The 25,417-nt window shown below is 39.4% G+C and overlaps 1 protein-coding gene across 4 annotated transcripts in view; it reads left to right on the top strand.

The window, feature by feature from the left end:
* lrba (LPS-responsive vesicle trafficking, beach and anchor containing) overlaps nucleotides 1-25,417 on the top strand; it is a 162,781-nt gene that overhangs the window by 21,075 nt on the left and 116,289 nt on the right. For all 4 annotated transcript variants that reach the window (XM_026303424.1, XM_026303427.1, XM_026303425.1 and 1 more), the window contains exons 4-26: nucleotides 596-691; nucleotides 2,291-2,412; nucleotides 3,194-3,320; nucleotides 3,879-3,998; nucleotides 5,013-5,159; nucleotides 5,377-5,574; nucleotides 6,718-6,851; nucleotides 7,533-7,641; nucleotides 7,854-8,006; nucleotides 8,413-8,581; nucleotides 8,909-8,988; nucleotides 9,308-9,370; nucleotides 9,890-9,987; nucleotides 10,240-10,332; nucleotides 11,295-11,403; nucleotides 11,770-11,851; nucleotides 13,852-13,975; nucleotides 14,098-14,290; nucleotides 19,944-21,251; nucleotides 21,455-21,636; nucleotides 22,251-22,404; nucleotides 23,197-23,377; nucleotides 25,033-25,166. In XM_026303424.1, the coding sequence (XP_026159209.1) occupies nucleotides 596-691; nucleotides 2,291-2,412; nucleotides 3,194-3,320; nucleotides 3,879-3,998; nucleotides 5,013-5,159; nucleotides 5,377-5,574; nucleotides 6,718-6,851; nucleotides 7,533-7,641; nucleotides 7,854-8,006; nucleotides 8,413-8,581; nucleotides 8,909-8,988; nucleotides 9,308-9,370; nucleotides 9,890-9,987; nucleotides 10,240-10,332; nucleotides 11,295-11,403; nucleotides 11,770-11,851; nucleotides 13,852-13,975; nucleotides 14,098-14,290; nucleotides 19,944-21,251; nucleotides 21,455-21,636; nucleotides 22,251-22,404; nucleotides 23,197-23,377; nucleotides 25,033-25,166 (4,176 nt within the window). The remainder of the gene's footprint in view (nucleotides 1-595; nucleotides 692-2,290; nucleotides 2,413-3,193; nucleotides 3,321-3,878; nucleotides 3,999-5,012; nucleotides 5,160-5,376; nucleotides 5,575-6,717; nucleotides 6,852-7,532; nucleotides 7,642-7,853; nucleotides 8,007-8,412; nucleotides 8,582-8,908; nucleotides 8,989-9,307; nucleotides 9,371-9,889; nucleotides 9,988-10,239; nucleotides 10,333-11,294; nucleotides 11,404-11,769; nucleotides 11,852-13,851; nucleotides 13,976-14,097; nucleotides 14,291-19,943; nucleotides 21,252-21,454; nucleotides 21,637-22,250; nucleotides 22,405-23,196; nucleotides 23,378-25,032; nucleotides 25,167-25,417) is intronic.

Raw genomic sequence — 25,417 nt, forward strand, 5'->3', positions numbered from 1 at the left:
GTATTTTCTACAACATTAAAATTGTGTGAGGCAAAAGACTTAGATTACCCAGGTTGAAAGTGGCTATAAGAGAAAAGCACCACTGAACCTATAAAACTGTACGTGTACAGATGATAAGTTAATACATCCAGTCAGAACCAGTGGCACAGAAGGGGAGACAGATGAGGCGAGGAAGAAAAGGAGAGTAACCCATTGATCACTGACAGTCATGAAGTTGTCAAGGAAACAGGGCAAGTTTATTTTATGTTTTTCGAATTTCACCTCACTCTCCCATTTTGAAGCAACTCATGCCACTGCTTCTCTCTTCATTTCATTTCTTCTGAAATATCTGATGAGACAGTCTGGATGGGATGCGTGTCTCCAAATTGCAACAACATATTTTACATTTTGCAGTGCACAATGTTAATAAAGTTCTGCTAAGTGAATCTCTCAGAATGTCTTTGTCTGACAAGTTGTTATCTGCTTTTAACTTTTTGTGGCTGCATGTATGAACCATAAGTCTGTAGACTTCATATGATTTGTGTGTTTATGCTGGTTTAGACGTTAATGTTATCAGTTGCCCAAAGTAATGCATTTGTGTTTGTTTCTTCCTCAGCCCCGACATGCAGTGAAGCTTTTGTCTGTGTTGAAGCATATGCCTCACAGACATGGCCCTGACTCGTTCTTCAGCTTTCCAGGAAAAAATGCAGCTGTGAGTACTGTGTTATACGTAAGATATATTCACCACAAACTAAAATAACCCTCTCCGTAAGTGTCCATAGTCATGAGTGTACAAGAGGCGAGTGGACTGCATAGTTTTGTTTTTTTTTTGTTTGTTTTTTTTAATGCACAGAGAAAAACCTCCCATTAGACGTTAATGAAACAATGGTCAGCCACCAGAGTGTGGAACCCTAATGTGACTGGAGGTTTTGTCCAATTTAGAAAGAACGGTTAACATGTATTTATAGGTGGAAAGACAGGACCTCAGACACTACATGATTATCTCTCCTCAGATTAAGTGCTTTATAAGCCGCTTTCCATTGACCCGGCCATTCATTCTCCCATGAAATTTCTGTCTCATTGATGAGCTTTTAGTTGTTTTCTTGTCTGCCATTGCAGCTCAGACCCTTCACTTGCCTCAAAGGCTATTGTAAATTTTCTGAAATGTTGAAATTTCTCAAAACTTAAGTGACTAATAGCATGCTTTTGATGAAACTGTATGTGCCCAGTGTGTTTTGGTCTGACTAAATTACTGATATTAGGACACTTCAGTTTGGACCATTCAAATTGTGCTTTGAGCATTTTGGTAAACCATGCCTGCCTCTAAGTTTATTCAGAACCTCTGTCTTCTTGTTCCTCTTCTAAAGGACTGTGCACTCTTATCTCCTTCTCTTGTCTTATGTTAATTTAAATAACACAACCTTTTTTTAGACTTCAGTGTTACTTAATGAAACAGTAAAATGAGCATTACGTGACACAAGCTTATCTTAATTACCATTTTAAACATCCAAAACAAGCACTATTTACAATTTATAGTTTCTTTTCTGTGTATATGGCTCTCTCTAGCTGTTTATTTCACTCAAGCTTTACAAAAGCATTCTTTTGCTCATGCATGCATCATTTACCACATTCACTGAATGGTGCACTGTTGTGCAAGGGGAAACTCTTCCTGCCACAGGGTATTGTGTAGCATGATGCTGTTCATTTTAGTTTTCTCATAGTACATCACAATCATCCTTTGATACAATCAAAATGAACTTATGAATTTGAATTTGTGATCTGTGAGTAACGGACTAATGGACTATTTTAATGTGAACATGACTAAACAAGTCAGTGCAACATGTGTGCATCTTAAAGGATGGTGTTCGTGTGTGCGTGCGTGTGGGTGTGCGTGCTTACCCACTTCTTTACGTAACCCTCCAATACCATAATGCTGCTGCTTTTATGTGGTGGTTTTTCATATGATTTTGGTTGATCTGAACTCTAACAGTACTTGCCTGTGTTCGTGAGCCTGACGTTTAAAATATGTACATGTATCTTTCTCTTCCTGTGTTGCCCTGCTAATGAGTTAGGAAGGACTGGGAGCACACAGAAACGTTACTTGCAGCAATGGTTTTGTAACATATGCTCAGGGCCCCTTTTGCGTCATATTTATTTGTCTAAATGCTTGTTGTGGGCTACTGACATGACTTTCAAACAGAACTATTATACAAGCTACAGTTGCTTATTTCTAAAGGCTTCATGTGTCCTTTTATTCAACAGAGTGGCAGGATTCACAACTAAGTATCAAGTTGTTTTTTTTCCCTAACAGGCTATAGCTCTGCCTCCCATAGCAAAATGGCCATACCAGAATGGCTTTACATTCCACACGTGGCTCCGCATGGATCCCATCAACAACATCAATGTAGACAAAGACAAGCCTTACCTATACTGGTAGGTAACATAAAAACAATGTTGTTCTTTGACCAGTGAAACTAAACATTTGTTTGCTATTTAAATGTTCAATTTGAACAGGCCACATACAGAATGCAAAAGAATCTGTCAACTTTGAACTTTGAACAGGGTCTAGTGCATATTTAAGGGTAAATAACACAGCAAGCATGAATTGCATGAAGCCCAGCATTAAGTGTTAACATCCCAACCATGATGTATCTTAAATGTATTTGAGGCTCATAAACTGTACTGCAAAAGTGCAGCCTCCAGCCTCACAAATGCAAAATGACTGTGCTCCCCTCTCCAGCTTTCCTGTCTCTTCCTCCTTTGCTTCATTTCTGAGGACCAAGTAAATCTAACCAAAAATTGTTTTCTGATCATTTTATTTTTAACCAATAATTAGTTTCTGTCAGAAATCTAGTTAATACTCCAGGGAGTTATTTGGTCTTTGGTGAAAATGATGACTAAGCCAGGGGCTAACAACCTACTTGAAAGATCCTGTAATAAAAGCTTCCCCTCAGCCCTTTGCCCTTTTGAAAACAGATTAATTCACTAAATCACATGTAGGGACCCATTTTGCCAGGACACAAAGAGCGATGGGAAAAGTCTGTGAATTTTACAAATTAGTGTTTGCTATCTTTAACCTTTTGGGACCTTTTTAAGTTTCTATGCTGTATTGGAAACTATAACCCATGTTGCCTTTTAAATGTATTTTAAATGAAAGCTAGCAGATTTAAGCAGAAACTAAAGCTGTGTGTATTTTCTTGTCATGTCTTTTCAGTTTCCGAACCAGTAAAGGCCTCGGTTACTCTGCACACTTTGTGGGGACCTGTTTGATAGTGACCTCGTTAAAATCCAAGGGGAAAGGATTCCAGCACTGTGTAAAGTACGACTTCAAACCACATAAGGTAAACTGGGCAAACCAAATATACACATAAGAAAACAAATCCCGGAAATATCTCTGTAAATGGATCACAGAACTCATATGTCAGGGCAGATGTACTCAGTCACATAACCAATAAATCTTGACCTTGCTGTAAGAAAGAACTGTCACATCTCACCTGGCTCTGGGGAGAAGCAAAACTAGAAGGAGGAGGAATGAGGGCAGTGGGAGAGAAGGATTATCCAATATTTTCAGCGTCTTGCAGGCGCAGTACACACTCAAGACAATTATAGTCAGAGAGAACTTTTGCTTGTGGACAACTTGAAACCTCTTTTTTTTCTTCCCCTGAGCGTGGAGGCACCACGTTACCTCAACCTCACGAGGACTCAGAACTAATTTTAGTAGATTTTTTTTTTTTTCCTTTCCTCTTCAATTAATTCATGCTCATTCATGTCTTGAGGTAACTATAATAACCTATTTCAATGGTAGAAGAAAACTTGAAATCTAAGAGATAGGATTGCAGCTTCCAAAATTCTCTTCCAGTGCTGAATTACTGATATATTGTTGCTTCTTTTTGTTGTAGTGGTACATGGTGACACTTGTTCATGTCTACAACCGCTGGTCAAACAGTGAAATTAGCTGCTATGTGAATGGGGAACTGGCATCCTTTGGAGACATCCCCTGGTTTGTCAACACCAGCGACGTGAGTAGTAACAATTTAAAAATCTTCCTTGATGTGTGCAAATGTACTTGAAAATCAGCTGGTAGGGGCCACCACAAGTTCTCTGCAATATATTTATGCCTATAAACATGTTTGCTGAAATTTGGTGGAAGGCATAGATTGTCATTTTGGGAAATACACTTATTTGATTTTCTTGTTAGTGGCTATGTGCTGGACTATTTCTTCACCATGCATAGTGATTTCCACAAAAACAAACATACAGCACACTATTGTCTCTATTGCTGACGTGGTCTGTGAGTGAATGTTGAATAACATTGAATGAACCTTCCTATGTTATTTCATTCAAAATATCCATTTAAAAACATTGCTTTACTGTGGGAGTGTATACAAGATCTCAAAGCAAGCGTCCTTTTCCAACCTTTCTCACTCAGATATATCCCATCTCAGGCTTTGCTATCAGAGAGCTTGAGGGTGAAACTATTCTTACTATTTTTTAGCATGGAAATGATTATACATACACAGCCTGTGTTTCTCACACATCCCCACATGAACTCTGTCACAGTCCCCACGATTGCTTTCTGTCATGCTGACATATGAGACTCTTAAATCAAAATTTGTTAGGGATGAAAATGCCCTCACGGTGTAGTATAATCCTTTAGATGTGACAGTATGTCAGAAAACGAATTAGCTACTTGACTGAGAAGTGGCCGCATTATACTCCACACTTCTGCTCATGCCTCACTGACCATGACAGGAGGAAGATGGAAGATTATCATGTTAGCTGCACTATAGTTTGAGGCTGTGTGTTGCCATTTATAGCTAGTATTAATACAAATGTGCCTTTTCCATATTTTCTTTCGTACTGTTTTTGGTCTTTTTTGTCTTTTCTTCCTGTCTTCCTTCTGCCGTCACCCCCTTTACTTCCCTTCTTTTCATCTGTCTATATCTGTTTTTTTTTTTCCCCTACTTCCTTGCTTCCTAAAATCCTACCTCCAACATATCCCCTATCCCAACATATCCCTGTTTCTGCTGCAGACATTTGACAAGTGTTTCCTGGGATCGTCGGAGATGGCAGATGTCAACCGTGTTTTCTGTGGACAGATGGGGGCAGTTTATCTGTTTGGAGAGGCTCTTAGTGCTGCTCAGATCCTGGCTATCTATCAGCTGGGTCCAGGATACCAGGTTGGAAAACACAAAAACTTGAGATATCTGTTCAATAATATTTAATATAAACCTAACATATGTCACAAGGAGATCATATTTGCTTTATAATGATGATGATGATTTAAATTACTTTTGTCCAGTGAATCTCAAATTGTCATAATATTCTGAGCCATGTTTTGGATTTGTGGAAATGATTGCACAAGAAAAATGTTGCCTTATGTGTCTTTGTCCTCAGGGCACATTCAAACACAAGGCTGAGAGTGACCTGCTGTTTGCAGAACATCATAAGATCTTGCTGTATGAAGGCAAGCTGTCCTCCAGTATTGCCTTCACCTATAACCCTCGTGCCACAGATGCTCAGCTCTGCCTCGAGTCCTCCCCCAAGGACAACGCCTCCATTTTTGTCCATTCACCTCACGCACTCATGCTGCAGGTAATGATGCCTTTAATTCAGCATTTTGTTGTTATTGCTTGGTTTGCCATTATTCACCTAAACCTGAAGTCACAGTGCTGCTGCAGCTTTGAAGCAGTGTCACTACAGATTCATTCAGCGCCTATACGCCTGCTCATTCCCTCCCACTGTGCCATATGCACGGCTCTTTACGCTTTCTTTGTTCCTCCACAATAATGAAAGTGGACCAGTTGGCATCTCTTCATTTTAATAGCCTCATTACAGCAAAGGTGAAAATGTGTTGAGCTTGCCAGACTGCTGCAGCTGCTGAAAATGCCACCCCTGTGGAATAATCCTGCTGTAGGACTGAGATCTGGTTTGGAACCACATATAAGCAGTTGTACATTTTCCTGTTAGATGTTGGAGGTGAACTTTATTTTTCCATATGTTGCTTACAAATCCATGCACACACCCACACCACATAAATGTGTACACACAAACACATAATACTGTTTCTTTACTGCCTATAAGTTTTCTTTTCTCTGCCACTAATTGAGCTTTCTCTCACGCCCTGTCCTCGAAGAAAACGCTTTGTTTCCTTTGTATGAGAACTTTTTGCTGCCGCACAAACCTACGCTCCCTTCACCATACAAACACATACGTTTTGAAATATGAATGAATGTGTGACCTATATTTGCAGCTCTGCTTTGCCATGCCAGAAATTCCAATCCTATAGAGAGTACCAAGCCACTGTTCAACCACACAATGCCACAGGCACCAGCCCATGCACCAGACTATCAATCATTAAATATTAAGATCAGTTTTGTCTCAACTACCATGTTTTCAATATTTTTAAATATTTTGATTAAAAAAAGAAAGAAACTTTGGGGGGAAAAAAAAGTTTGAGATTTTCACCCTCGCAGGCATGAGCATGCCTGCAAACTGAATTTATAATGAAGTACTGTATGTTATAATGGCAAAACCCTGGTTTTTGTTTAGAACTGTCATGGATTCAAAAGGGTAGGTACCTGACAGAAAGCCAGTATATGGTATGATAAAGTCTTCGGATTTTGTTTTCTTGTGAATATGCATCTTACTTTCAAATTTGTCAACATCTTACAAATATCATATATAAATGTTGGTCCCATACATGTTAAATTTGGCTACGTGTGCTTGTTTCTGTAGGATGTGAAGGCCGTGGTGACTCACACAGTCCAGAGTGGCATCCACTCTATTGGAGGCGTGCAGGTCCTCTTCCCTCTGTTTGCACAGCTGGATTATTGCCAGCCTTCCAGCCATGACCTGGACACCTCTGTGTGGTAAATACACACACACACGCGCGCACGCGCGCACGCACGCACGCACGCACGCGCGCGCACACACACACACACACACACACACACTTGCTAAGGAGTTAATTAAATTGGCTACATATTATAAGCCACTTTAGAAATGAAAAACTCTAAATGACACAGTACAAAGGACAGAATTGAATTTATTTTAAAATTATACCCGGCCCAGTGTTTTGCCTCAGATTGTAATATAATCAGGTAAATGATTACTTTGATCTTAATTGTGAACTGAGAATTTATGTTACACAGTAACATAAGATAAACTTAAACAGTGGTTCATGACATCAGTATCTTATGTCAGTACTCAAAATTCAATCAACGGATCAATGAAAATGTTTAAATTGCTCTACCTAAATTGTTTTATATTTTTAATTTTTGACACAAAATGCTTTACTGCTGAGCTTGTAGGCTGTTGGAGCATATTATACTCTAAATTGCAGCATTGTTTTATCTGCTGCCCTCAAGGTATTGTTAACTAGTATCTGTTCTCCCAGCACTACAATGACACGACACCCTCATTCAATCACATTTGATGTATAATATGCCCTTCGTAGTCAGGGTTTTGTCAGCAGCTTACATAGATTACTGTCTCTGTCTAACTCGCTGTCTCTCTCTCTTTTTGTCACTGTATGTCTGTGTGCCTCTTAGCTGCACTTTGCTATCCTTTGTGATGGAGCTCTTGAAGAACTCAGTGGCTATGCAAGAACAGGTCTTGGCCTGCAAAGGCTTTCTTGTCATTGGCTACATTTTGGAGAAGGTGAGAACAACACAATTTTGCTCGGTTACAGCTGTTACACAAGAGAGAAGTTCCTCCTCATCCTTCTCTGCGTGTGTCTTCCCCTCCCCTTTCTGTTTTGTACCTCATTCACCTTTTGTTTTTTCTGTCGTGACTCCTTTCATTGACATATCGTCCTCTCTGTTTTTTCATCCCCTATTATGACATTTTCTGCCTCCTTTTATCTGCTCCAGTCTTCCAAGGTGCATGTGACGTGGCCCGTCCTGGACATTGTCCTGGCCTTTTCAAGGTACCTTAGCAACTTGCAGAATGGCATCTTGCTGCTCAAGCAGCTGTGTGACCACATTCTGTTCAACCCTGCCATCTGGATCCATGCCCCTGCCAAGGTAACAGGAGTACACATAAACACACACGTACTCAGCAGCAAATTATTTTGTACAGTTGTAAAGATGGAGACAAGCACTATATGCACATGTAAATAGCACACACAAGTCATTTAGTGCATACAGATGATTGCACTCATTCAGATCTGCATCATCACAATCATCTCCTCCTGCTGTTTATGCTCCTGCCCTTCTTTTTATTTTTAGTGGTGCAGAGCTCAGCTCAGAGTTCAAGGTTACCCTTGTAACTCAGTGACTATTTAATTGAGAATGGCTTGTCTACAACCCCTGGAGTTAGCCTCCAGTTTCTTCTCAAAGGAGAAAAGTTAGGACACACTAAAACTAGATGGTTACAGGCAAACTGGAAAATGTGGTTGTGCATTATCACACTTTTCTTTATCTTGCGCAGGTACAACTGGCACTCTACACTTACCTGGCAACAGAGTTCATCAGCACAGTGTCCATATACAACGCTGTTCGCAGGGTGGGCACTGTACTTCAAGTCATGCATACACTGAAATACTACTACTGGGTTGTCAACCCACAGGACCGCAGTGGAATCATACCTAAAGGCCTTGGTGAGAGTGCAGACAATGTTTAGACAATTGTGTATATATGATATACAGTAATTAACTGTATCGATTTACAATATACACAGTATTTGTCAGATTTCTTATGCACCTATGAGCATGTACACAGAAATTTGGATTAAAACATACAAACCCCACGTCACTAATCCTAAAATTACATTCTCACAGGATGTTCTTAAAGTGGTAAATTAGGCAAAGAAAGAATCCATCCATCCACAGTGTTTTACTTTTACCATTTCTTGTCATTTGGGTCTTGCTCAGTTGCTCATTTGTTAGCTACTTTCAGCAGCCATTGTTTGCTCTTTGCTTTTTCAGATGGTCCAAGGCCAAACCAGAAAGAGATTCTTTCATTGCGCGCCTTTCTGCTTCTGTTTGTCAAACAGCTCATAATGAAAGTAAGTGCCTAAACTGAACGTCAAATGAGATCTTGTTCATTCACTTAGATAGATAGATAGTTGTACATATTTAAATGAATTTTATATATATCAATATGAATTGAATAATTTAATAATTCAATATTATAAATATTATATTTTTGGCTAGCTCTCACAATATTATCCCTTACATATATAACCACAAAAAGGTTGGATATATATTAAATCAGATAATATCAACAAGTGTGATGGCTTTTTGCTGATGTGATATATTTATATGTCTGTAGTAGGGGTACACGGAAAGTAAAACATAGTCACGATCTGTGCAATTATGTTGTAGGATCACGGAGTGAAAGAAGATGAGCTACAGAGCATCCTCAACTACCTACTTACCATGCATGAGGTAGGCATTGATACTGTTCATGCAGCAGAGACCTCACCACCAGATGGCAACATAGCACTGCCGTACAGTAATTTGTCTTTCCACCATCTGATATGCAGAGTCCGAGCACACAGTTCTTGTTGCTAAAGGCAGCATTACTGTTTCTTGTTATTTTTCCACGTCTGCCTGTTAGAGGTCTTGACAGAAGTGGTTTTGTTTACAGTAGAGTGATGCATAACAAATGAATCAGTCAGATCAGTTGGTGGCACAGTGAACCTTGTCAGACTAATGGATGATTATAAAAGCCACCAACGTATAGCATTCATTCATTTTTTTACAGCACTTATTGTGATTTAGTTCAGATGCTTGTGATGAGTTCTATTATTTTTTACTGATTCTTCTTCCTCTTTTTTTTTTTTTTTTACTATTTCTGCTTATTACTGCCACTATTACACAATGCAGGGGAATATAAACAGCAGTAATTGTCTAGTGCTCTTCTGGAATAGAATAGACTCAGTTTCCTTTCTGTCTGTCCCACAGGATGACAATCTCATGGATGTGCTGCAGTTGTTGGTGGCTCTGATGTCTGAACATCCTGGGTCTATGATCCAGGCCTTTGACCAGCGCAATGGGATTCGGTGCTCATCACAGTTTTTATTATCCGTTTATGTGCTCATAACTTTGTTTGTGTGGGTTTGGTCAAAGTAGTTTTCATAGTGCTAAGACAGTAGATACTGTATGTCCACATTGTTTTTTATTTTCTTTAATGGACATATGTTTGTTTGGTGTGAATATAGTGGTCAAGGAGTAAATGTTAATTACATGTTTTAAATGTTTGCTTTTTTTAATTTTTTTGTAATGAATTTGAATTGAATTTTGTTTTTTCCCAGAGTGATTTATAAGCTTTTGGCTTCAAAAAGCGAAGGAATAAGAGTACAGACACTGAAAGTAATGGGCTACTTTCTTAAACACTTACCAGCAAAGTAAGTACAATGTCTCAGATTTTTGGCACTGTTTTCCTAGACAATACAAGTCATTGTTTTGAAAATGTGAAAAGTGAAGAAATACTTTAAAATGTTACACTCCATGTGGTTGCTTTAGGTACTATTTACTGTTTTATGTACTTCATAGGAAAAGGTTGGTTAATTATATTATTAATTGCCAAACAACTCTGAAATGCTGTGGTGTACAGAAGAAATAAATTATATGGCTTGAATTGTAAGAACAAAATGGTTAATATTGACTCTACTCTGCTGCTGGCTGGCAAAGTAAAGAGAAAAAAAGAATTATCATTTAACCAATCCTCCTTTTTTTTATCATGTCTCTTGAGTTACTTTGAGTGGTGATGCTTGATAAGATTCAGGACATCTTGTAAGCGGTTGTCCATTTAATTTTTACTAATAAGAACCAATTATAGTGTCTGCTCCCTATGCTGAAATAGCAGTGCCAAAAAACAGTCTGACTGTCTCAATTACAGCATTTGAGTCTTGTGAAACAGATGGAAGATAGATTGTACGGTTATCTTCAAACATCAACGTTTTTTTTCTGAGTTACGATGCTAAAATTGGAAGTGATCCATGATCACAGATGAAAGCGACAGTTTTCACTGAAGTATTCCTCTTACTTAGTCAGGAGGGATTGTCTTTTTCTTTTCCTGTGTGTCAAATTGTCAGCTGGAGGTCAACTGATTTACACTGGTACATATTTCAACTGATGTTATTATATGAGTCATCAGAAACTCCAGATTTTGTCCTTGTAATATCTATCAAAATTATGGGACACCAAGACATTTTAAAGACACAGCATTTGTGTGCATTGACATAAAGTCAGTTTTGTATTTCATGTTCCATTTCAAAGAGTTGTTGCGTTACTTTATGATACAACAGTGGTCAGGCTGATGCCGTTGTTTACTGACTGACTTTTGGCCTCTGAATGTCCTGATCAGGAGGAAATCTGACGTCATGCTGAGTCACGGCCTCTTCTCTCTGCTCACTGAACGCCTGATGCTCCACTCCAGCCAGTTCACCATGACAACCTACAACGTGCTCTTCGAGGTCAGCCCATTGCCTACGATCAAGCTCCAAGACCGAAATGTTCTTCACTGAGAACAATAATGAAATATAATAATACTTCTGTGTTCAGCTGCACTCAGTGGATATTAATGTATAACTCAGTACTACTATATTTATGCTGTATTATTTAACTTTATTTCCTTTTTCTGACTTGAAAATTTTATAAGTTCCATGTAAAAGTAAATTGTATGGCTGACCACTTGGAGCAACTTGACAGTAATTTCCAAATATATTCCATGATGGTGAAACATATACTCAGTGTGTTTCTCTAATGCAGTCTGTTTCTCTGTTGTTGTTAAGCCCAATGTAGATATTTATGATTTGAATCCCCTCTCTGTCCCCTGATAGATCCTTACAGAGCAGATCTGCACTCAAGTGATCCATAAACGGCATCCGGACCCCGACTCCACTGTGAAGATTCTCAACCCCCGTAAGTGCCTCCTCTGCGCCACATTACTCTCCTAAATCATCCCCTGTAGCGTGCCCTCTACGTACCTATTGCTCTATACTGTACTGGAGGATATTCCCCATAGAACTGTGCGATTGTTATGTACAGTCAAACAAATGAATGACATAAATTTCACAGCCAGAGTGTATTTCCATATCTGAAACTCAGATACAAACCTACAGTTGAATGAGGATGGTGCAAATACTTGTCAAATATACACATGTGCTAGTTTTATTGGAGACTGGTATCATGTTTTTTTCAGGACTAATTTATGTGTAACGGAAAGATCAGTGTAATAAATTTGTGACAGGACTTGTTATTAAGTGACTTCAGAGTTTGTTTTGAATGATCTGTTTATTCAATCTTTTATGTACTTTCTAGAGTAAATATTTAATGGTGCAACATTTTGTTTGTGTTTTATACCATTTTATACATATTATATGTTTTAGACTTAGTATGTCATGCAAATATATTATGTATTTTAGAATGGAAATGTGATGTGATAATTTGTATTACAACATTGATTTAAATAACATTTAACTTGCACTGATTTAACATAAAAAGGAAAATTACATACTGTGCAACACAGTAACCTACCTACCAACCAACACACTACATATACATACATGTGTGTATGTATATGTAGTGTGTTTATTTTTTTTCTTTCATTGCAGCATTCCTGTGTGCATATTCTGGTTTTAACTTTTACATGTTGCAAGATAAACTCAAACAGTGAGTCCAGGCTTTGATCAGTGTTCCCATCGTATATTTTCAGGCTGTTACTTACTTCTAATTTCATGTCAGCTCACAAAATCTTCTCATATGGTGAAATTTTCAGTCTCAACAATACTATTGCTTCCATACATACACATGCACCTTTTTGCACACGCTTGTAAAACAGCTTTAATCAGTTTGAAATCCAAGCATTTGGATTGCTATAATCACAACCCAGGTTTACTTCCAACCAGCCTTAATCTGACTTAAGTCTTTATTGTGTTAAAAACTTTCCTGTCCAACCATCCTTGACAGGCGGTATATATCATAGAGACCCTGTAGAGGTTTGTACATGTGAGCACATTCTGTGGAACACAGAGCGGTGGTCTGTTTCTTCTTTGTCGTGCATTCTCTTGATTTAATCTGTGACAAACTCCCAAAATGGCCCCCTGATTGCAGTCTTTAGTAACGTCAGAGCCAATCAAACAAACCGAGGAAGTACCGTTTCCCTCAAATTAACTCAAGGGAAAGGAACCAAGAGCAAATGGAAAAAAGAAGGGAATACGCCATCCCTCCATCCTCATTCCCGGTACATGCTGGGGTAATTTTCTGGCGGTAAAGGTTCAGTGACTCATAATTTGAGTGACTAAGGCGTAGAAACAACACAACCGTCTGCTGGGGCAAGAGGGCATCGGTTAGCGCCAAAGTCTGAAGAGACAAGTGAAATCCAAGCCCTGCCGTCTCTCTACTCAAAGCAAATGCACACTGACATTGTCTAGATAATTCATCTAAACAGTCAGTCTCTTTGGCTTAACTGAAGCCAAGCCTTTCAGAAGGCCTGCGACTCTGGCTCGCTCATTTGAAACAATACCAAAACCATTACAGTATGAGAAAGATCAATGATCTGAGCTTTTTTATTCTCTTCTGTTTTCTTACCACAGGCAGATATTTTCAGGTATGTTCAGTTGGGAGTTCAGATCGTTTGTGACACAATGATTTGCACATGTTGAGACCAGTGTATGATTTAGCTGTTGATTTGTGAAATTTCCCCTTCTGCTCCAAAAGTTTTATTGCCAAGCAGAATGCTTGATGTTTCCAAATGCAAACTTTATTATAATTGATTAAAATTTTTATTAGGATTCTTGAAAATACTACTACTACAGACATACATGACAGATAATTATGTGGAAATTTCCAGCCACTGCTGTGTTCATTTTTTTTATCCCACAACTTAAAATGAATTGGTCTGTTTCTGTTAATATTTGTAGAAATTCTGAAGGTAATAGCTGCTCTACTGAAGAACTCACCCCCATCCACTGAGTGCATGGAGGTGCGCCGGGTCTTTCTGTCAGACATGATCATATTGTTCAGTAACAGTAGAGAGAACCGCAGGTAAGAATTCAACCACTTCACAGGAATGAGAACTAGATAACACACAATAGTCCATATGGAGTTTAAATACCACTGGGATTCCCTCTGACCACCTTCTCATAGGCATGTACTTTTTGTTTCAGGAGCCTGCTGCAGTGCTCTGTGTGGCAGGAGTGGATGCTCTCTCTGTGCTTTATCAACCCGCAAAACAACGAGGAGCAGAAAATCACAGAGATGGTGTACGCCATCTTCCGCATCCTGCTCTACCATGCAATCAAATATGAGTGGGGTGGCTGGCGCGTCTGGGTGGACACCCTGTCCATCACCCACTCCAAGGTCAGAGCAGTGATTATATTTATGCATGCTTCACACACACACACATACTCACAAACACAGGTTAGGATTTGGGGATTGTGTGTCTGCTCTGTGAGGTTTTACCCCTTCTCATCTGTTTCATTAGGATTTTTTAATTTTCTTTTTTTACTTTACCACACACTCTTTATTTCTATGTAGTAAACAGAAGAATATATGCACACTTATTTGCAAACAGACTCAAATATTGCTACAGTATTGTCCATCTAATCATTCATCACGACTGTAAAGTAATCCTCCTTGATTTGATTCCAAACAGACAGCAGTATTCAGTCAGCCATCAGCTCTGTCACCTATATGTTTATTTTGAATCGGACATAATGAGGTTCATTAAATAAAAAATTAGACAGAATTATCGTTTGGCCTTCTAGCTCGCAGTGTTTCTAGCATGGTAATTGAACCCTGCCTCTCTTTGCCCATCTGATTAAACTATGAAAGCTGTACAGTGATTAGAATTTAAAAGCAAGTTGCAGCATAAACCAATGGAAACAAATCCAGCAGTCCTTCTGCACTTTATTTATGTATAGAGTCTCTTTCTTTCACGTTGCACAGATAAAAATAAACCTCTGGCACTTCTTATTTCCAAAAGCTGAATTCAAAATACTGCTTTAGAAATTCAGTGTTGATATCATATTACAGTACTCTGTTCCAAAGCAGTGAAGTAATTGAGGTTGGTGTCAGATTGTGGTCTGGGGGGTTTTTAAGCCTGGCAGATTGAAGGTTGAGTTAAAGAAGTGCCTGTGATATGAGGTGCTTCACTGTAGTGTAGGGTGCTGTGAATACTGCTGACCAGTAGGGGGCACAGGTAGACTGCAAGGGAGGAGATCAATAAGATGACAGCATTTTGAAGGGTGGTGTGTGTTGTGTTGTATACTGGCTGCACTGAGGTCCCGGCTCTGATCTCTGGACATAGAATGAGTGAGAACAAAATTCAAACATAAAAGCTTAATAAATTCTGGCTGTGTTTGATGTGAGGTGAATGCAAGAGGAGGGCACAAATGAAATTTGTTCAAGTATATTGTGGAACAGTGATAGTGAAACTGTGATAATGTAGCAAATGTACAACAGCACACATCTGCATGTTTTACTATATTGTACTGTGTCTGCATTACTGTTGCATTATTTCAAATACATTTGTATTATCTCGTCTGAAAAGATCAGAAACAAAACAAGCATTGCATACAGATATTTCTGTTCAACAGTCACAGACAAAATTAGGTAAGTTAGATTCTGAAAATTTGCCAATTTGCACTTTACTTTTGCCCTATTTTTTTTCCATGGTTTCATATGTCTATAAAGTTGCAGTGTGTTGGGGTCTCACTTTGTAGTCAAAGTGTGTAGTTTGGTGTTCTGCAGAAATTGTTTATTCTTTGTACTTGACAGGCTGTAATTGCCTTTTTTCCTATAATTGCACAAGATTAATGCTGTTTCTTATTGGTTCTTTTAACAACACCAAGCATCTAAGAACAAAATTTCACACATACACTTTGTGAATAAACCCGTGCGCTTGTAAGATATGATACTGTACATCCGCATGCACAAACACACACACACACATACACAAATGCACACATATTGCAGGGACCCCGCCTGTGAATCGGATAGTTGCAGCAAGTGCTAACCTCCAAGATACATGCATCTGCTATAAAAAAGCTAAAGAAACTCAATTGCAATTTTATTGTCCCGTTTGATAGATTTCCTGCCACCTTTGTAGCACCAAAGCTGTTTGTCACTGTTGGTCTCTCCTCCCACTGCTGCGGGGCTGTGTATGTGCGTGAGTTACCAGGCACATTTTCTCTTTGCCCTCCTTTTCTCTTGGGCTCTAAGAAGCCTTTCTCTCCATATCCATTGAATATTCATCAGAACCGTGCAAGAACAATCAGAGAAACAAGGCCTCATAAATACAACCAGCCCACTGGGAGCCTCTTGATAAGTGCATATATGCATTCACAAATACATATTTGCACACTTCTCCTTTACATAGACTTTATGATGTAGTTTGCCTTGTGTCAACCATGGTAAAATTGCCAGTTTGGCATGTATAGAGATAATATGCCTTGTGCTGAATTCATGTTGTCACTTTTTTGCTAGTTAGCATAGTATTTTATTTTTCATTTCATCTATTTTTACTTTTTGTATCTGATGCTTTTTTATCGCCCTCCCCCCCTTAAGGTGAAATTTTTTTTTTTTTTTTTTTAATGCAGCTGAAAGAAAATAGTATTCAAGCATATGAGTTTTGTGTCGAGGGCTCAGATCCTTTCCTCATGTTATAGGATGTGTAGAAGTTTGGCCACTGGCCAGAAACTCCAGATAGGCCAGGATGAATAACTGTACTTGTCAGACTTGATGTTTTTAGTTATTTTTCTTGTTTGTCAGTGAACATAATGACTATATGGACCATATTTCATATTTGAGTTTATGCATAGTCATACCAATCTGTAGTAGTTTGTGATGAGCTCATTTTGCTTTGCTCTGCCACCTACTGCAACATAGTAACAACCTGTTTAAAATTTGAGATTGAAAAAAACAACCAACCAAAACAAGCTTGCATATTTTTTTAGTGTGCATGTTTATAGTGTACATCAGTCATTAGCAAGCAAGTGTATCTGCATATGTGCCTTTCTGACTAGACAGATGTTCCTGCAGGTGGGCACGCTGACACAACAGCCCTCCCACTCTAAGCCCACACACCCACCCAAGGTGCCCCTCGTCCATCTCTGCACACAAATCAGTTTGAGAACAAGGAAATTTGCAAAAGAGAGATCGGGGCGTGAAGGTCCCTCCAACCTTCAGACTCCCACTGTCAGCTAACTTCATTATCCCTGTCAGACATTTTACCACTAAGATAAATATGAGCAGAAATATGCCAACAGATCTTTAACAAAATACAGCTCAAGGTATTTTAAAAAGCTGATAATTATACAGCTACATATTATGAATAATGGAATGTAATTGTGTCTAATCAGTCTTTTTAAGTTCATGATGAAGTGCTGAACGTTGGAGTTAAATAGTTTGGCCATAAAGCCTTTGCCTTCTTGGGTTATTGAGACATTACACACACAAGAACTCAAACTGTTGTTCTTGGCAAAGACCTTCACATAGATGCAATAACAAGTGGACAAAGGAGGAAGAAAGTGAAAACACTGAAAAGCCAATGCAAGATAAAAGCCATGCATCAAGTGTTGTCTGTGCTATCCAACTGCAAGCTAATCACCAGTGCTACTATCAGTATATCTGATCTGTTATCTTGTAATTCTCAAAAAATGTTAGAACTATATTATTAGTATTATATTTGTTCAGTATCAAGAAGAATGTTTGTACAAGCTCGTTGTCCTGTGGCTGAGTTAAAAATACAGATAAAGCCTGTATGCCTATCGTTGGATCAGATGGGGAGAAAAAAAAACTAAGAATAAAATGTTTTAATAAGAAGTGAGAAAGGAAGATATTGTGAACAAGAGCGAAACCACACGGCAGCAGCAGCAGATGACATTGATTTCGGAGGAGGAATTGCATTTAGCAAATTGGATTAGGGCCACGCTGCTCTCCCCATTTCCGCTTTGTTTTGTGGTTGCTCTCTATCGGTTGATCTAAATGTGGACTCCCAGGCTCCTACTGTGGGTATATCCCGAGAGTTTTGCCACCCTGACCCTCACCTAACAGGTTGCGGTGTGGTGCTTCTGCTTACTCTGGATCAGTTATATAGTACAGACATGGTGGCTGTAGTTGTAGTGTAGATCTGTAGATTTATTTATTTATCTATTTATTTATTGGAGCTGTGATCACAGGGCAGTTGACATTTTATTCTTTTTTATTTTTTGTCTTTCTGTGAGATATTCATGTTGTCCACATATCGTAGGAACTAAACATCAGAAGCTGAAAGGGAACTGAAGTATTTTTGTTTATGATACTGTGTCCCTTTCCAAAGTGCTCAGTTAATACCATGTTACCTGTCACATTAGAAAAGCCCACCATGTTTTTTTACATTACCATAACATTTTTCCATACCCCACTGAGGCCAGACCAAGTCATGGAGTAGAATGAAATTAGATTAGATCAGCCCTGATGTCTTAGCCACCCAAGGCAGTTTCTATATTTTGTAGCAAGGCTAAATGCTCTTTTAAAAACCACAGAGACATATACTACCTCTGTCTAATGGTAACTGGATCAGTTACAGAGCCCCATTTAAGGGCAGCATACATCATCTTAATGTACAAACTGCATCCTGGATCTATGACGTTATATGCTGCACTGCTCTCTCCCATAATTTCCATAGCTGTACACTGTGAATGCAGCCTTTTAATTGCTAAAAATGCTAAATGTCAAATTAAGCTCAAACTAATGGGGTAGAAGGTCTTGGTGTGTGATCACTGGGAAAGAGGGAGGAAGAGAGAAAGAGACAGACTGCTGCTGCATTTAAAACAGGCTGTGCACTCAGAAAACAGCTATGGATTACCAATCACAGCTTCCCACTGCAGAAGATTAATGAGCACCCATGTAGCAGGCTAATTTAGAACAATAACGCCTAATTAATTACAAATAATCAGCTTTTTTTCTCTCCCTTTCCTTTCTCCCGCTCTCAATGAATCACTTTCTTTCTCTTTCGTCTTTGCAATTTCTTATTTTTTTCTTCCTTTTGACCTCTGGCTTTCTCATTTTCTTTGCTTCTCTCTCTCTCTCTCTCTCTGTCTCTCTCTCACACGCTCACTCCCTCTGTCCAAATAGCCTCAGGTGGAAAAGCAGCAAAGTGGGTCTAGTTTCACCCCCCCCCTCCACTACTAGACCATCTTTGACTTTCTGTCCACCAATCCCAGTGATTAATGCAGGGTCTTAAATTAGGCGTGGGAGGATTTGCCAATGCTGGACACGCACTCAGCACAGCTAGCAGACACTCACTAATAGTATCTACTGCTAATCTATGACTGTTTACATGGATGGGCTCTTCCTCAAATGCCACTGCAGACCATTGTCATTATAGACTACTAGTCTAGTCTACCTATATCAGATGACAAGAAGACTGATAGAGGTTAATAGGCAGTGGGCTGTGAGGAAAAGTTTTAAATATGGCACATTTACCCACGAATGGTCCCAGTGGTTAAAGATGTAGTAATAAACTCACAACTAAAGAGCATTTTGAGAATATCTTATTTTCCTAATTTCATCTTTTTTGTTGAATGTGGATGATAACGTATGATGCATTTAAATACTGAATGTCTAAACCATGGAGGTATGTTAGGAGGTAGAAGGAGACGGTTTTAGCACTGAAAGTGTATTTTCATAGGTCTATGATCATTAACAAACATGTCGATGATGATTTTTCATTTCACTGGGATTGGAACATAAGCATAGTCACACTCTTTACAGATATTTTTTAACATTTTAACATAAACTATGTTTGACTGATGAATGAAGAATTTTTTGTTTTGGCCATTCTTCTTAATGGTAACCCCAATACTCCCTAAAGTATGGCTAAATTGTAGAGAGGCTACTATTCCTCAAAAATAGGAACCAAATAGACTCGTAACTGGAAAAATCCTTTAGCTACCCAGTGGATTAACCGGTGGTGCCAAAAATGCGTTATATTTCAATCATTTTAACATATTTTCTTCTGTGTTCATAGGTAACCTTTGAGCAGCACAAGGAAAGTTTGTCCCGCATGTTTCGTCAATACCAGCAGCAGGAGTCTGCAGCCTCAGTCAGCACAGTCCGGACCATCTCTGCTGTCAGCCAAAGCTCAGAGAACATGGAAGGTGTTAATGGGCCACCTGTAGAGACTGCCCCTTCCACTGTTATTGAGCTTACAGTGGACAAGCTGTCACAGAAGTCCCCTTACTCAGCATCCAGCCCACTGGACACTGCAGATGAAAGGGGACACACGTCCATCACTGTGTCTAACATCCTAGGCAGGGCTGAAGAAGACGAGAGGTCTTCTGGAGATGACTCAGGTGATGGAAAAGAGACTGGATCTACTGTGACACTAAAAACTGATACAAAGGAACAGAGTGAAGAGACAAATAAACAGGAAGAATTGACTGAGACGTCCCCTGACAAGGACAATGATAATGGACAGACTCAAATAACGGTTCGAGACTCATCAGCGAGTGATGATGCACCAACTAGTGATGAAAAATGTGAGAGTGAGCGCAACAAAGGTGGACCATCAAACGTCATGACAGAAGACTTTTTAAATGAAGCAGACACAAAACTGCCAGTGGTCTCAGGGCAAGAAGAGAAGGCCGACCAAATGTCCCCTGAGACTGCAGCCTGTCTAGAGAACAGTGTGCTGGGTGGAGCTTCCGTTTTCAATGAGGACCTGGTTGATGTGTCGTCTGTCAGTGACCAGATCCACCCGAGTGATGCTGATGATAGCCAAGAGGAGTCCTCTTATGCTTCTGCTACTGGAGATGAAGGGGTGGCATTACATAAGGAGGACAGTAAACAGAAAGATGATGAAGACAAGAAAAACGATCAGGAAGGACAGAAGTTGAGAATGGAAAAAGATGAGAAGCAGGAGGTTAGAATAAAAGAAAAAACAGGAGAGAGTGAAACTGAGGAGACTCGTCCAACTGGAACACCTGAACAAAATGTGACAGAATCATCCAAAGAAAAAAATAAAGACGAACAGTCTTCCCTCACAACTGAAACTGCTACTGCAGGTGAGCAGTCTTCAGATACTGTACTACCCACTACTACCCAGGAGGTTGCAGCAGCTTCAGACATCACCTCACCTAGCCAGCCTTCAGAAGCCAGTGGCTCCACTAGAGAGGAAACATCTAAGACCCCAGAGAGCAGCATCACCGCCTCCAGCTCTGACACCCAAAAGAGTGGAGACTCTGCCAGCAAGACCAAAGAGATCAAAATCGCAAGGCTGGATGTGTCCAATGTGGCCTTAGATACAGAAAGACTTGAACTGAAGGAAACCTCTATAGTATGCACCTGTTTTTTCCTACTTTCCCTGTTTTTTAGTCTTCACAGTGCACAAAATTGTGTTTTAGTGAATTGAAACGTGTTTTGTCAGAGAGTTACATAGACAAAATGGACAATATTAAGTTCCTTATCCCTTAACTACTTTCTCACAGCAGGCCTGCCTCATGTTAAAGTTAATCATGTGCTACTGGTGTCTCTCTGTAGGAAACGAGCCAAGGCCAACCTGCAGCAGCAACAGGAAGTTCAGGTCAGCAGAGAGAGAGCATCACATCTGCTCCTCGCTCCACCATGTTTCGCATCCCTGAGTTCCGCTGGTCCCACATGCACCAACGCCTCCTCACTGACCTGCTCTTCTCTATTGAGACAGACATCCAGATGTGGAGGAGGTAGGAGAACAATTGAATTTCTCTGGCTTTACCAATGCTTTAGCTAATGATAATTTTGTTAATTGATTAACAGAATAAAGATTGAGTTTTCATGCCTCTGAGGGGGAAGCAGAAGGGGGAAGCCTTATGTTAATCCAGCAGTGTCTGAAACATAAGCCTTTGTTTAAGAAAAGATCATCTTAAGTGTCCTATTTTATATTCTATGTATACAGTAAATAAATTTTATGTGTATAAATCGCTCGTTTCAAAATGAGTAAATATACAAAGAGAAATTCATATTTTAAAGGCAAAGGAAGCTGGTGACCAACAGTAATTGTACAATTGTACTGGCATCAGTTTGTCATAATGTACATCACATTACATTAAACCAATAATCAAGTCCATGTTGATGTGGTAGATTTGATTATTTATTGAACAGACTGACACCAGACCTGATGAGGTAGAACAACACATAGAAATGTTTCTGTTAGGATGGAATCTGTAGGTTTACAATTATCATGCTTTTATTGTGTGATTTCCCCAGTACTACTATTTGTAGAAGGAAATGGTTGTTTCTACTGGGTTTTGTTTGCCTTTTGGTTACCAAAGTTATCTACTTTTCTTTTGCCTCTTAGTCACTCCACAAAGACAATTCTGGACTTTGTGAACAACAGTGAGAACGTTGTGTTTGTGCACAACAGTATACATCTCATCTCCCAGGTGGTGGACAATCTCATCATGGCTTGTGGAGGCATTTTACCTCTTCTCTCTGCTGCCACCTCTTCCTCTGTGAGTCTCCTAATGTGTTCATGTGGTTATATATATCTACTTTTGTGTGTGTGTCTCTCTCACTATATATATATATATATATATATATATATATATATATGTATGTATGTATGTATGTATGTATGTATGTATGTATGTATGTATGTATGTATGTATGTATGTATGTATGTATGTATGTATGTATGTATGTATATATGTATTATCTTGTTATGTATGTTATCTGTATGTAGTATTTAGATTATGCTATCTCTATTAATCTATATGTATGATTGATGTCTGTATGTGTCGCTGGAGTGCCAGCCCCAATCACAGGTCGTTATCCATCCACATTGACCTTTCTCAATCACATTAGACTACCGTTAGCTGCTTCCTAACATTGTTAGTTTGTTTTTGTGTTGTCTGACCTCATTGACTGTGGCTCTTTTACATGATTCTTTGCTTCTGTCAATGACCTGACCAGCATGTCTAAGACATAGGTTGATGTTCAGTTCCAGTGCAATTCAATCACGTTTGCTTGCGTATGCTCTGTAACCAAATTTTAAACCCAATGTGAAAAATTATAGTTTTGTAACCATTATGTGTTTGTCACATATTACATGTTTTTTACAGTTTTAAACCAAAAGACAAATCCTTTATGAAAGTCATCACACAGCATCATTTACAAAATGAGCCTGTGCCTAATGTAATCTCCTTTTTAAGATTTAAGTGAATGTGTTTTTTTTTTTTTTTTTTTTACTTCTGTGGTTAATTAATTATGAATTTCTGTCTAATGTCTCCTCCCTCTGCTCTCAGCATGAACTGGAGAACATCGAACCATCCCAAGGCTTGGCAGTGGAAGCAGCGGTCACCTTCTTACAGCGCCTCATCAACCTTGTGGATGTTCTCATTTTTGCCAGCTCCCTCAACTTCACAGAGATTGAAGCAGAGAAAAACATGTCATCAGGAGGCATCCTCAGACAATGCCTTCGCCTCGGTATGCACCCTGATGCTTTTGTTTTGTTCCTTTTTCATGTAACCCAGGCTTGGGTCTGTCTTTTATTTTAATAGACTCATTATTCCTCAAACTGCTAATCTGCTTCTTTGTCTTATCCATCCTTTCCCTTGTCTGTTCTGTTTTATTTTTGTATCCTCCCCAGTTCATCAGTCCACCTTATATCAGCCAGCAGTAGCTTGTCTTTTTTTTTTTTTTTTATTAGCCTCAGTCATGGTTCCCTGAAGCCTTTTTGGCCCACTCTTTTGTACTCCCTTTTTCTTCTCTGCGTTATTCCTGCCCAGCTCCCTGTGCTACTCTCATGCTCTTGCTTCTTTCACTCTGCTTGTATCAGCATTTTCTTATCTTGTTATTATAACCCCACTGAATGGCAACACTCTAAAATGGCTGCTATCATGATTTGGTGAGTTCTCCATAATGGCCTTGGCTGTACTGTACTGCAGCGTAGCCTGAGGCCTTTTTCTACCTCCTCTTCCAGGCTATTAAAGTTTCCTCTGACAGCATCAAAAGCCAAGCCTTGCTCTAGCTGAATAAAAGATATTGAAATTCTTACATTATTCATTTTGTGTGGTGCACCTTTTCAGCAAACACAGACCAACACAATGTATACTCACTTAGTGTAGAAGTGGTGCAGTATTTCTACACCAATTCAAATAATTTCTTCATGCTCTGCTCCATATGTGTAATTGTCCAAACACAGGTATCCGTTTTTGCTTTTAGATACTTATTACTGGGATGGTTGCAAACAAAGTGGCTGTCACAATGCAAACTTCTTACACAAAGGACTCTTCTAAATATTATCCAAGTACCATTGCTATTGTTGGGTTTTGCAGGAAAGTGATGCCACTGTACTACAAGTCCAGGTTTAGAAAGCAGCCGTTATGAAATGAATATTTGATGAGGTATGCTCTCCCCATTGCTGGCACCTAATCTGATTTTGGAAGACTGTAACAAGGTTTTAGCGTCCCGACCCCTCCTCCCCCTCCTTCTTTATAAATGATCGTATGAAAGAGTGGTCCTAATGGAAAAAGCGAGGCCATTTCCAGACGGAATAATTCCCTCCTCTGTAATCTAAATGGCTCAGAGTTAACATTTGTCAGTTGTCAAGTACAGAACAGTGGGAGTTAGGGAGGGGCTTCCACAGACGAGCCGTACATTAGATTACAAATGGTAAGTGTACCAGTTTTGAACCACCTAAAGTTGTCAGAACACAAGATATTTTCTGCAGCGAAGGGCATAGTTTGTTGCCTACTCAGCATGTGCACACCCTAGCAGTGTCATTTGTTATGGGAGTACCACACAGTAGATGTGATTCAAGAGCACGCCCATGCACTATGACCTTGGGAGGAGAGGTGGAGCAGGGAAGAGTGAACGATGCTGCCAGAGTTGGCCAGAGCACTGACCTTGTCATGCCCCCACTTTTTCTTTATTGTGTTTGTCTCTCAGCTGCTCCTCTTGTGGTTTTCTCTGTTTTTTGAGCTGGATTTTTCCCTGGATTTTTCTTGTTTTTTTTTTGTTTTTTTTTGTTTGCTTTGGGTGTCATAACTTTGTGGCGCTTACAATTCTGGCATAATTCTGCTACATATTTCTCTGATATTTATACAGAGTGACATAATATTTCTCTTCATCCCTCCCAGTGTGTGCAATGGCAGTAAGAAACTGTCTGGAGTGTCAGCAAGCCCAATTTAAGCATGTCACAGAAGGCTTACAGTGCAACTACACAGCCATGCCTAGCACTGCACTTGGAACAGCCAAGTCTGCATCTGCACAGGCAAGTAATCCAGATTGCCTTCTCACTTCATCGTCTTATACTGCACTTCCTGAAAATGCAACATAGTACAGTAAATCTCAGTAAGCCACTCTGACTCTTGCACTTGTCCTTGTACTGGTTATCCTTAGAGCTTTTTACACTTGAAAACAGCTACATCTTCCATTGCCCTTTTCCTGCACTCAGTAGTAAACAGCTTTGTCCTTAGTTGTGTTCACCAACAGCAAGTGTTGCATTAGCTCATATCTTATTAT

This window comes from Mastacembelus armatus, chromosome 1, assembly GCF_900324485.2.
Source record: "Mastacembelus armatus chromosome 1, fMasArm1.2, whole genome shotgun sequence".
Classification (NCBI taxonomy): domain Eukaryota; kingdom Metazoa; phylum Chordata; class Actinopteri; order Synbranchiformes; family Mastacembelidae; genus Mastacembelus; species Mastacembelus armatus.